This window comes from Malaclemys terrapin, chromosome 5 (assembly GCF_027887155.1).
Source record: "Malaclemys terrapin pileata isolate rMalTer1 chromosome 5, rMalTer1.hap1, whole genome shotgun sequence".
Lineage (NCBI taxonomy): Eukaryota > Metazoa > Chordata > Testudines > Emydidae > Malaclemys > Malaclemys terrapin.
The window spans coordinates 17,413,561-17,427,186 of NC_071509.1; the positions used below are offsets into that span (position 1 = coordinate 17,413,561).

General features: G+C 42.7%; 1 protein-coding gene and 1 non-coding gene across 8 annotated transcripts in view; one reads left to right on the plus strand and one right to left on the minus strand.

Annotated features, from left to right (window-relative positions):
* Positions 1–5,355: 5,355 nt before the first annotated feature.
* FAM53A (family with sequence similarity 53 member A) overlaps positions 5,356–13,626 on the minus strand; it is a 98,767-nt gene continuing 90,496 nt past the window's right edge. For 6 of the 7 annotated variants that reach the window (XM_054030600.1, XM_054030601.1, XM_054030596.1 and 3 more), the window contains one exon: positions 5,356–6,562. In XM_054030600.1, the coding sequence (XP_053886575.1) occupies positions 6,230–6,562 (333 nt within the window). In that variant the 3' untranslated portion in view covers positions 5,356–6,229. Of the gene's footprint in view, positions 6,563–8,552; positions 8,578–13,626 lie in introns of those variants that run through there. The other variant, XM_054030602.1, reaches the window with a different exon arrangement.
* On the plus strand, positions 10,882–10,989 carry LOC128838757 (U6 spliceosomal RNA). Its single transcript, XR_008445261.1, has one exon. It is a non-coding gene; the product is annotated as a U6 spliceosomal RNA (small nuclear RNA).

Genomic DNA, 13,626 nt, shown 5'->3' on the forward strand with positions numbered 1-13,626 from the left:
TTGGACTATAAATGCTTCTTTGACAGTTCATTTTCGGTTTGCAGTGTTGTTGGTCCCAGGATATTAGGGAGAGAAGGTGGATGAGGTAATATCTTTTATTGGACCGACTTCTGCTGGTGCAAGAGAAACTTTCAAGCTGCACAGAACTCTTCTTCAGGTCATTTTCAGTGCATTTTAGTCCATCAGCTACACACCTGCTATTCAACTAAAATATGTTGAAAGCTCAATGATGCTGCCAAGCAGAAGACCCAGGGGCAGATTTTCAACCGGTGTAAGTTGTCATAGCTCCATTCAATGGAGCTATGACAATTTACACTAGCTGAGGATCTGACCCTGGATAATAGAGAGGCCTTTGGGTTCTCACTCTTCAGTCAGTGCAGCTTTGGTACATCACAGTGGTAACTTAAGGGTCTGATGGGGGGGGGGGGGGGATTTGAGTGATCGTGTTGCACGAGGCAGATTAGGAAGTTATAATCACCAGAGGATGAAAAGGCTTTTGTCTAGCAAAGTGCAGTTCTGTCCTGGGTCTCCTCTTACCTTACTGGGTGCTCCTTCAAGGTCTCATTCAGGAGCTACTTCTCTCCCGGGATGCATTTTGCAGCTTCTCTCTCTCTCTCTCTCTCTCACACACACACACACACACACACACACCCCTCTCCCTCCTGTGGCAATCTTAGCTGCCATGAGTAGAGAAACCAAAAAAATCATGTTAAAAGATTGTAAGATTGGGATTGTTTACCTTAGAAAGGAGAAGAACACTGCTATATACAATACAAATGGTCTAGAGAAGGTAGATCAAAAGCTTCTGTTCCCTGGGTCTCCAAACACAAGAGCAAGGAGACGTGCAAGGGAACTAAAAAATGGACAGCTCAAAACTCAAGGAAGCACTCGTTCACGCAGAGCGTTCATTGACAGGGATGTTGCTGAGGCCAAGAGCTCACCAAGATTCAAAGGGGGATCAGGTACAGACCCATTTCCATGGCTATGCTCTTAGAGAACACAGTAGCTGTCAGTATCTGGCTTTGCTATCTAACGATATAGATAGCGGACGTTTGCTGTTGTTAACCAAACAGTTTGTATTCAGTGCCAGAAACACATATCCACCAACCCTTTAACTGCAGATTAAACCCCAACGGTTCCAAAATCATGACATTGGTCCCCAAATCATGAGGTTTTTCCTAATTAAAAATACATTATATAGGTGTTTGTCCAGATTTTTGAACTCCCCCTGCCCCACCACTCCTCAACGTTGGAGACAATTAGTGCTGCTGAATCTCTCAAATTTATTAAGGTGATCTTGGCCACCACTGCAGGAGCTCTCCCCACCACATCTGCCCATCTCTTTGCTCAGTAATTAATTCTGCATGCCTCCGGCCCTCCACCTGCCACCTCCCAATCCCCCATCAGTTCTGTCTCCCCAGCTCCCACTGGACCAGGTCCATATGCATGAGGAATATAGAAGTCCAAACTGTCCTCAACTCTAGACTGCAGAGGGGGAGACTCTACGACCTCTAGATTGGAAAGGTTATGGTCCCAAAGTGTGCTCCTGGGAACCTGCTGCCCACGCCCCTGACTTGGTTTCATGAAGACAAACCAGGCCTGGTGCCAACCCAGAGGAAAGGTGCCCTTGACGGGGATGTAACGTAAGAAGCTGCAGAACTAGAACCCAGGTCTGTACAGCTTGGGGCAGCAAATGCTCCCACATTGCCAGTGGAAGGCCACATGTAGCCACATCAAAGGAGTCCTGTGGAGATTGGGTGCTACTTCCCGCAGTGCCTAAAGTGGCTAGTGCGACAGCACCCCGCAGCCTTGCACGGGCCCACCGCTTACTATTTAACCCTGAAAGATGCCGCAGAAGGTCATCTGGGCAACCACATAAGACTTCTGGCTTGCTGTGGCTCCAGACCTCACCTTGTTTTGCTCTGATCCTAGACTGACTTCAACCCTGACTCCCAACTCCAGCCTGGTAACTACTGAAATTCGATCTCTGACCCTGACCCTTGGCTACTGATTTTGGCTCCTGCAACTACCCAGATTCCTGCTCGCCAACCACTGCCTAGGGGCTGCCCCTTATCTCCATGACACCAGCCTAGCAGTAACCACGCTGTCTTGATTAAACCTTCTTTTATTATAAGTGCTCACAAGTTCACTGTGGCTTACAGGAGCGGTGGTTTAAGATAAAACTGGGGTACACTACACTTCTGGGGCACAAAGGATGGGGAATTAGCCCAACTCAGAGGCTGAGTATCAAAGGGGATTGATTCAAAAGGACTCAGGGATTGGGGTGCATTGTTAACCTACAAAGCAACATAAGGGTTGGTATGTCCCAGAGGAGAGTGCTTATGTGGTTGAAAGGCTGGTGGTGTTAGAGAGCAGACACCCAGCCAGGCACAGGCAAGACTCCCTCACCTTGGAGACAAGAGGCAACTCTCAGTCCTGGGCTCCCCAGGAACTGTCAACAGTGCACAAGTGTGGAAGTCAGACAATCAAATCCCATAATTTGGGGGGGAGGGAAGTTGCAAAAGCTGGCAACATCAACTGTTTTTTCAGGCTGTATCTATAATTTGGGTGCATACCAGAGCCCCATGGAACCTCCTGGCAACAGCAGAGTGAGAACCCAGTTGATTGTTTTGTCTTTACCTTGGACCGCATAACAGCAGCTTACCTGGTCTGCCATAAGGACAGATCATCTGCCTCAGTTTCCCAATGGGACAGTTGATGATTTAATGTTTGGGTCTTTCACAACACAGACCTTTCCTTTTGGGGTAAAGAAAGTACAAAATACCCTGATCACTCCTTCATCAGCCCTCTCCAGACTCAACAGCCCTTTTTGCCCTGGTGCCAGGGTTTCCTCACCATCTTTCTAGCTGTTACTACCCCGAAGTCTGGACCCTCCTCTTACTATGGAGCTCTGCCCTCAAGTTGCGGCCACATACTTCCCTAAACCCAAGGCTGCCCTTCTCAATGGTTTCCCAAAGCCATGTCTGTGGTGGCTGTTGCTATTAGGGCTTTCTTCTCTGGCTCCCCAGAGTACTTCTCTAGCCTAGCTCCAGGCCTCCTCTGGTCCTTTCCTAGCTTCTTCCATCCAGGGTTCTTTCACTGGCTCTCTGGCAGAAGGGAAGCACAGCCAAACTTTCATCTTATTCTGTTCCTACCAGCTCTTCCTCCTACAGAGGACAGGTTACTTTATATCTCTCCCAGAAGACCTGGGTCTCGGCCTGGGACCAAGCACAGCTGAGAGCTGAAATCTGAACCCTCTAAAGGGCGTAGCTCAGCTTGTGATAGACTGCAGCTAGTTGGCCTACAATGCTGTATGACTTCCTTTTTGAAAACTCCCTATTACACTTGTCCACTGCAGGTTATTAGGGACATTTCCCTGTTCACCTGGAGCACTTGAATGTAATACATAAATGTGGCAAGTTCATTATCTAATAAGCTCTTTTGGGGCAGGCACTATAATTTTGTGCATTATACAATGGCAGGATCACTGTCTGAAGTGACCATAAAATTGCAATAATTCCTTTAATTCCTAGCTTTCACATGGGATTATATTAGTCTGTAGACGTAAGTACACATGTTCCTCTTTCAACAGATTTCATTTGCCCATGATTTTGCAATTTTTCTAGCACAGCTGTTCAACTCATTTTCTTGGTCACCCTCTAATAAAAACCCACGCTGAAAAGTAGGTGGTTACTACGACATTTATTTTTCCATGAAATTTGTTGTTCTTTATCCAAGAGTGGCCCTAACTGCTTCTGGTACTCTCTTAAATAAAGACTGTTCAGCACTTCTACGGCGCTTCCTGTCCTCACAGCTCTGCATGTTCCCTAGTCACAGCACACCTGTGAGGGGGGAATTAATTGTTTGGGGGAAACTGAGGCACATAATATTGACTTGCTCAGACCACGGATCTGGATTAGAAATCTGGAGTTCCTGGTGTACAGTCCTCTGCTTGGAGCAGGTCTTTCAAACTTTGTTTCTCTAATAAATGTAAGGGTTTTTTTTTATTATTATTATTTTTAAAACACATCTATAATTTATTCACAAATTAAAGTTTTTTCCTTGCTGAGTCTCTCCCCTGAACTCCCTCTGTATACATGCCTCGAAAGACATTTCTCCTTTTATTTTAATTTCTTCTGTGCTCTCCTCTTATTGGTTAAGAGCCCCTGCTGTCACCACACCAATCTTCTCAAAACTATAAAACTTCAGGAAAAGAGAAGTGTGTGTTAAAATGGAAAGATTAGATTTTAAGTGATTCCAGCCATCCTACTGCCCTTGGCTATCACTCTGCATCATTAAGTTCATTCAAAATTTACTTGCCTTTATTGCTCCATTTAAAAAAAAAAGTGGAGAACATGGTTGTACTGCAACCACTAGTACCTGATTTTCAACCAAGGCACCTCTGGGACCCTCACTGTGGCTTACTATTCCACTGGCACATCCTCTACATTTCCAGGGAGATTGGATGCACTTAAGGCATTGTATCCTTGCACTTCAAAAACAACCATTACTTCGGAGTAGCTGTGTGTATTTACTTTGAAATGGTGTGCATGTGTGGATCCCTCCATCGTGTGCAAGATTTCATTGTCTTTGTACAATGATGTGCACAAACTGGTCTCTCTTGTATACATTATACCTTTCTAAACCTGTATTTGTTTTATTATTATTATTATTTTTTACACTGCCACATTTGCTAGAGCAGCAAGGTTGTCATTTGGCATACATTGTGTATACGAAGTGACTTTCACTTCTTGATTACCCATGCTTCTTTCATTTTGTATAGACACCCTAGACATCTCCATGGGTTAGCTATTTGGAACCCAATCCTGTGAAGTGCTGTGGCACTCAATGACACAGGATTAGGCTCTGTGTCAATGTTCTTTCCCCCACCACATTCACTGATGTACTCATTTCCCCCTATACCACTAAGGCAGCTTAAAATGAGCTCTAGCAGAGGGGACTGAAATCTCCATCGCAATGCACTGGCACTCCTGCAGAAACTGCAGTGGATTCAGCTTTATTTAACCAGTCTTACACAATCCACTACCTGAACGATTCCACAATTAAATTAGATGGAGTTGGGGAAGGTAGAAATTAAGTGTCCCCAAACTAATCCTCATTTGAGGAAAATTCCTTCACTTTAACAACATTAATAATGGTGTGTTGTAATGGTCAGCAACAATACAGTATTACATTTTAAAGAGTGGTGAATATACACTTAATTACCCTGTGAAACCCGCAAAAATATTCTCGATAATCTAAAACTACGACCCCTGTGTTAAAGAGAGATGCCACGCTACAGTATCTGCCAAAGACTTCATAGATCACTCAATAAAATTCATAAACACATGCAAATGCAAAGCAAAATGTCATTTTATTTAATTCAAGGACTAGTTTCCTTCTAGTATTGCTGAAGGGATCACCTCCTGGGGAATTGATCATTACAAAGTCCCTGTTTAAAAGTTCAAGTGCTCTTGTACATTCTTTTGAACCACAGAAAACATAATAATGACCAAGAAGGTGGGCAGCTACTTGCAGTTTCATCCCACCTAAATCAGCATTGCTTCTGGCTGGAAAACAATTCAAGTAGTAAAATCATGGAAAGTGTTAACCTTTAAGGTCACTACTATATTTTGCTCAAAAAGTCTTGAATGTATGAAAAACCATTTGTACATGTTCTGAAGTTTTATAACCACTCACTGTATAAGGAGACAGTTAAGTATTTTGGACCAGTTGTCAACCAGATACTTAAGCGTTCAGATCTCCAGATATCCAATGGTTTATTACCAATTTAATTATGCAACTCACTTTTCACATTAAGCTCTTTAACAAATGGAACATATACCCGCACCAGAATCACTGTAGACAGATTTTGTTTTATAGAATGCCCTTCTGAAAATTCATTTCAAAATAGAGATCCTTTCTCCAGAACTGTAAAAGCCATAAAAATGCAAAATATCTGTTAGGAAATTTGTAATCAAAGTTACTTCTTAATGTTCAAAATAACATTTAACCTCCAGTTGTCTTTTGCTGTTGTTCATATACTGATCAATAGACTATAAACAGGTAACAATGGTTCTTTTCCCCCCCCCCACCTGAAACATTTCTTCTAACACAGGCCCAAGATAGGCAATACAGAGATTCAGGGACATGGATTATGCATTGCAAAGGTAATCCACTAATCATTTTAATTTAGAACAACTCTGATTCTAGTATACAACTTTGTGCCTCAGTTGTTTTCAATCTGCTCTAGATCCAAGTCCCCGCAGTCTAGCGGAAAGATGCCCTCTTCAGTGCTGTCACAATCACTTGTGTCCTCGTCACTTTCACACACTGCAGCTGCCTTCTTATAATCCCTTACACTGAAGCCAACTTGGCATGGCCCATGATGCCTTACTTCATCCAGTTGCTCTTTCACTGGACTGGAACCAGGGGTGGTGATGTTCATAAAGTCATGTGAATCACATGGGGATGACACAATTGTCTTCATTTGTGTGTCGTCGTCGTCATCATCATCTTCTTCATAATCAAGGGAGCAAAGACTTTTTGAATTTTTTAAAGTCTGTAATTAAAAAAAATATATTAACCAAAAGCAACAGAAAAGACATCATACATCCTGCCCACCCACCCCTTCAAACATTTAGGGAAAGTGGTTAAGGAGGGAATTTACAGCAACTCTGCAAATGGGATCCATTTGGGAAATAAAGAAGTTATTTATTGTGCAATAACTGCAGTTTTCAGCTGTTTTGTCCAGGTCATCTCACTTACAAAGACTAGCTAGCAGTTTCCAGCTTAATACGAGTCTGACGTCCTAGCTACAGCTAGCCAAATAAGGATTTCTGAACCACTGTTCCCAATTTGGTATCTGATCTAGTCACCAAATCCAGGACATGATGTTTGGTAAAGGTATGAGCTGAGCTCCAAGTGGCTGCCCTGCAGATGACCCATACAGAAATATTTCTTAGGCCTTGGCTACACTGGCAATTCACAGCGCTGCACTTGCTGCGCTCAGGGGTGTGAAAAAGCACCCCCCCCCCCCCCCGAGTGCAGCGAGTGCAGCGTTGTAAAGCGCCAGTGAAATCAGCGCTCGCAGCGCTGCAAGCTATTCCCCTCGGAGAGGTGGAGTCCGCGGCAGCGCTGTGAATCTGCGAGTGTAGCCAAGGCCTTAGACATGCTGAAGACATTGCCTGGTCTCTAGCTGGGTGGGCCCGGATGACTGAGGGAAGGCCATATCTACTAGTTGGTAGAAGACTAAACGTATTGAGTGATCCATTTGAATCTCCAGGAAGAGATGATCTGATCGTTTCCCTAATGTCCCAAACAGGGTTGATTTCCTGAATGGCTTTATTCTACCTAAATAATAAAGAAAGGCTCTGGAAATATCTAAACTAAGGAACTTGATTTATCCCAGGCTTAAGTGATGCTTGGGGGGAAGAGAATAAGAGGTTAATTATTTGGTTTAAGTAAAAATCAGCAGCACACTGCTCCCCCCCCCCCCCCCCCCCCCCAGAGAGTAGACACTGATTTCCCCTCCTCAGTTAAAAGAGTGAAAGGCCTGACTTGAACCTGGAGGGGTTTAGTCTGGCCTTTAGGTGGAAAGGCACCTCAGCACCAAGTGGAAGAAAGAATACATTTTAAAGAAGGAGCAGCAAATAAAGTTGTTAGTAAGCTAAGCAAAGTAACTGAATGATTCTAAATTGACTCTGAAGGGTACTTTGGGGGATAGCACACAGCCCCATATGCCCTCATGTAGGGGGAGGGAGGCAGAACAGGGGAGAGGGGGAATGCGCACTGAGATATGCAGGGCACAGGCATGGCCCCAAAGGACACTGGTGTCAAAAGGTTCTGCTCTCCCATGCATGAGGTGCTCACACACCGTAAATTGGATCCACATGCACAAAAAGACGAAGGACCCCTCTAATTTTCTGTGTTTTTACAGTTGAGCTTTCATTCTTCATTAAAAACCTGGTTTTTAAAACACATCAATTATCAATATCATACAGTATATGCTAATTCCTCATTGAGAATTTTATACAATTTCCTTTCTCACTGCACACACAGTCATTATGTTACCAGTGTCTGGCACAGGAGGCCTTTTAGAAAGAACTGTACATATTTAAAGAGCTTTGCAGACATTTACTAACCAGCCCTCGCAACGCCACTGAGGAAGGAAGGTTGATATTCTTTCCCCTTTTTACAAGCAGGGAAAGAGGCACAGAGGTGAAGTGACTTTCCCAAGACCATATAAATCACTGAACTTGGGTGCTCCTCTCACATTCAACCCCCTGCTCACTACTACAAATCCGGTCACTTCCTAGGTGTGCATAACTTGAATCCAGCAACCTGCACCAAATCATATTCTATTTGGGGGGGGAGGGGGGGAGGAGAGAGGGGGGAATCATATAATGTGTGAGATGTTAGAATGATTTTACAGAGCAACTTGGATGAAAGTTAGCAGATTATAGTACTACTAAGATGAACATGCTTCACTGACTTGGTACTCTTAGAAAGGACTTCAATGAGATTTTGCTGCACAGTAGAGACCACTGAACTTCTATTGCTGTATCTCACGGCAACCTGCACCAAATCATATTGCTACAGTGGAACAAAACTTCAAGAGTAGGCTTCTGATTGCTACCATTATTTATACAGTGGGCTTGAGTCATTTTTCTCTGGCGGTAGTAAGTCTGCAGCAGTCAACAGCATTACACGGATTCTCTCTCCACATTGTTATATAGACTCACAGGTTTTAAAGCCAGAAGGGACCATTGTGATCTTTTAGTCTGACCTCTTCCATAACACAGCTAATAGGAATTCCATTAATTAATTTCTGCTTCAAGTCCAATAGCTGTGGCCGAACGAGAGCATCTCTCGGAAAAACATCCAATTTTTATTTAAAGATTTCCAGTGATGATGACGACGACGACGACAACAACTAGGCTCTTATCTAGCGCTTTTCATTGGTAGATTGAGAATCCATCATAACTGTTGATAAATTGCTCCAGAGGTTAATTACCATCACTGTTGCAAAGTTCTCTTATTTCTAGTACGAATTGGTCTAGCTTCAACTTCCAGCCCTCAGATCTTATCTTTGTCTGCGAGGCTGAAGAGTTCTCATCAAATTTCTGTTCCCTTTGTTGATACTTAGAGGCAGACCATGTGTATTTTTACATATCTGTATGAAATTTCCGTGAGCCACCCTCAGGTCTTTAATGGATCCATAGCAATCTGTATACAGAGTTACTGAAAACAAACATTTTTCTATCCTGTATACGAAGAGGGACTATGGGGTTCATTCCTATTTACACCGGATTTTAAAACAGTGAATTTCAATAATGCAATACAGCAGGGGCTCTCAACCTTTTTCTTTCTGAGGCTCCCAACAGGCTATAAAAACTCAATGGCCCACCTGTGCCACAATAACTGGTTTTCTGCCTATACAAGCCAGGGCCGGCGTTAGCGGGTAGCAAGCCGGGCAACTGCCTGAGGCCCCATGTCACAGGGGCCCTGCGAAGCTACATTGCTTAGGCTTTAGCCCCAGGTGGCAGGACTCAGGGCCCTGGGTTCAGCTTTCTACCGCGGGCGCCAGCAAATCTAATGCTGGCCCTGCTTGGCGGCCCTCCTGAAACCTGCTCGCAGCCCCCACAGGGGGCCCTGGGTTGAGAACTGCTGCAATACAGCAAGGAAATGGTGTTAAGGACACTTGAATCCTAGTTGTAGCCTACTGCTTTGAAATGGTGAAAACATTTCCTGCTATCTGTCTCCAGACAGAGAAAAAAAGTATTTTCTAGGTAGCCCTTTAAGTCTTATGGTAGATACTGGTTACTGCTCCTGTTCAAACAAGGAAACAAACTTATTTATGCTTTTGGAAAGGGATTCTTGAACCCCCGAATTGTCCTCCAGTCAGCTTTATTCAAGTTACTACTGCAGAGTAATCAAAACTAAGCACAGCTGTCTTTTTAGGGTTGTGTACATAAAACAGAAAATTGCCAGTTAGCTATACTGCACTGAAACCACTTGAATGGGAACTTTTGGCTGGTTTCAACACAACAGCAAGTGCATTCAGCTAGTTCTTTGTTCACCCACTTGTCACAACCACACCAAACTAAAAATAGGTGGATTTATTATCTCAAGCACAATCCCACTACTTTTCACAAAGCAAAAAAGGTAGACACTGAAATGCATTCAAAACCCGCTAACTAAAGCTTTACATGTTACACCAGTACAGTACCACACCTTTCAAGCACAATCATGCTCGGTGGGGAGTCAGTGAGTACTTGCTCAATGGTTCTCATTTTATAAAGGATGCTGGACTAACAAAACAAAAGAACCCACAGTTGGCAATGTATGGAACTCAATCAGCCAAAAGTATTCTTTTGTGTAAAGAAAGAAAGAAAAGAAGCTCAAAGGAGTTTTAGAAGGAATAGGGTTATAAAATGTTTGAATATTAAAACTCTGTGTAGGAAACAATGTTGGGGGAAGGAAATAAAAGAAAATATCCCTAGACCCTTGCTTTCAAATCAAATAAGCAAGTGAGGCCCACAGGAATTTGAAAACAAGCTGATGTGTGCGCGCTCTTCTGAATCTCTGGTTCAGAAATTTCACAGTAAATCATTATACACTTCTGAAGTTTTTTGTTTTATTAAAAGTGATTTCACTGGCCGTTTTGCTACATGAATTTACACAACACATTCAATTTAGCCATGTCCTTAGCGGTGTTTAAAAACCCCAGAGTGTGTATTAGAAATGTGTTTGTTACAGTCAATTCTCTCTGAAAGGCTAAATATAGTTTTCTCACAAATCCCACATGTGTACTTAGTGTCGCCAGTTCTCACCACTATCTTGCAGGTTTTGCAAGATGTGGTGCTTTTCTTAAGCCTCCTGCTCCTGGAGCACAGCACATATACTAAAATTGGAACGATACAGAGAAGATTAGCATGGTCCCTGCGCAAAGATGACATGCATATTCGTGATTACATGAGAATCTCAAACTTTCATTTTGAAGAAAAAAAAAAAAAAAGGTAGCTGGTTTCTAGCTCTGATTGATATGGATGGAAGCTTGAAAACAAACTCTAAAGGCTCAAAAACTAAGACGCCCCCTCACTCTTCCCAAATTATTTTTTAATCTCATGGTATTTTGTGGCCTGATTTGATTTTTGAATGCTTGGGATTGGCAATGCTGCTTTTTCCAAGCTATCCTCTCCTCTCTATGAAAGGCACCATTTTAACAAATTATTCTAGAAATTACTTATACAGCACTTAGACAATATCATTGTGGCCCCAGAAAGCTCACAATTTAAGTTTAGCCATAAAGTCTACACACCACCCACCAGGCTTGTTGTGCTCAACTGCACAGATCTCATCTTGCAAGGACTGTGGAAAAAGGTGTTCTTAAGGAAAGGTTGACAAATAAAGAACAAATGTCCACAGGGAAGCAAAGTGAGCCTGAATCCCACCACCATTACAGCATACCTTTTAATAAATATTTCCACCGAGTCACCACAGAAGGAATCCAGCATCTCTTTAAAAATCGAGCTTCAGTCGGGAAAGTGTTCCACTTTCATGAAGTCGTTTATGCCCCTAATTACAATTAGGGCAATTACTAATAAATGCACCTAAGATGCCTATAAATTATTGTAAGCCATCTTTATCATACATTTCACATTACCACAAAACTTGTTCTTTAAAAAGTTTCCATTTAAAAATCGAGATCAGATATGCACAAGTATTAGTAATTTATGTTGTGGTAGCACCCAGAGACCTCCATCATGTGGGGGCTCTGTACCAGTTTGTCTCTATTATGACAGACAAAACATAGTAGGTTGCAGTCTGTGCCCCAAAGTGTTTACAAAGATCTCTGAATTTTCCAAGGATTTCAGACATTTCAAGAAATATTTGATCCCATGTCATTCCATCACTGCAGCTTCTACTTTATACACAGTAGCAGCAATTTTTGCTCACACCACATAAAAGCAGATACACTAATTTAACAGCTATGCCACATTGCAAAGAATGATCGTGCAAAAACCGTATGCACACAGGTGGCCTGATTCTCCACTCTTACACCTGCATACTTATTGAAGCATATGAGGTTGCACTAGCATAACTGTGGAGAATAAGGCCTTTGATGTTTGACTCAAACGTAATGTCATCATCATCAGTGATGCACTCACAAAATGCTTGGCTCTGTGCAAAACAAATACAAGAGGCATTCTTGATCCTACAATCCGGCAGAAAGGTGGAACCATTTACATAAAGTGCAGAAAACAAGAAGAGGAAAAAATACAAACAAAACAATATTATCCATTGCAGTGTTGAATGTTTGGACCCTACTAACATTTGTTACAGATGCTCCCTGACTTACACCTTGCGTAACTCGAATTTTAAGTAAGTCGGAAACGTATTTCCAACCATTACGCAAAAAAACCCCAAACCCCTCCTATTTCTAGCTTACGGAACTTTTTCCATAAGCTCTGGATTTGCCTACGTTGGGTTTACGTAACTCGGGGAGCATCTGTAATTTAAAATTCCAAGAAAGTGATTTATAGCATCTGAAGATTCACTACAGGCTCAAAAGTTAAAATTAAAAACTTGAGAAAATGCATTTTCTCAAGTTTAAAACTTGTAAGACTGTTTTGGGCATAAAACTGCCACTTTGATTTGTAAGGCAAAGTTAGTTACTTATTAGTAACTTGAGATTCTTCAAGATGCGCGGTCCCTATCTGTATTCCACTGCGGTCAGGCATGCACTCCATGAGGAGATAGAAGGCAGGGTAGATCGACCGCCTTTCCAGTTCCTTCATCACAAGTCAGAGAAGATCTGAAGCAGACGAGAAGGAGGGCAGGTAGTGGAATACAGATCGGGACCACACATCTCAAATAACCTCCAGTTATTACCAGGTAAGTAACTTTCTCTTTTGCTTCAAGTGCTGGTCCCTATCTGCATTCCACTGTGGATGACTGGACAAGTAGTACTCAAGTAGGAGGAGGGTGCAAGGTCATAGATGGCAGAGCCAAAGGACTGCTGTTCCAAAAGATGCACTGGCAGGGGAGTACGGCACCATGGCATAGTGTCTAGCAAATGTGTGGATTGAGCGCCACATAGCTGCCTTACAAATATCAATTAGAGGCACCTTTTGAAGCAATCCATAGATGTTGCTTGTGCTCTTATAGAAAGAGCTCTTATCCAATGAATATGGGAAGGTTAGACAGCTGATAGCAGAGCAAAACAGAGCCAGAGATGCATTTCGAGATTATTTGAGAGGATATAGGCTGACCTCTGACCCTTTCCATTATGGCAACAAATAGTCTAGGGGATTTCCTGATTGTTTTTGTTCTCTGTAGGTAAAAGGCTAAAGGGTCACCAAACATCGAGAGAATGGAGCCTCTTTTTCTGAGCAGGTGTGAGGTTTTGGGAAGAACACAGGTAAGTGAATACACTGGTTCAGGTAAAAATCAGACGACTTTGGGGGTGAATTTAGGGTGTCAATGTACCATAAGCATAAAAAGTTTTGTAATCTAGTGTAAGGAGGATCTGCCATCAACACTTCAAGCTCACCAACCCTGCTGGCTGAGATGATGGCTATCAGGAATGCGACCTTCTTAGATAGGAGAAACATGGAGCAA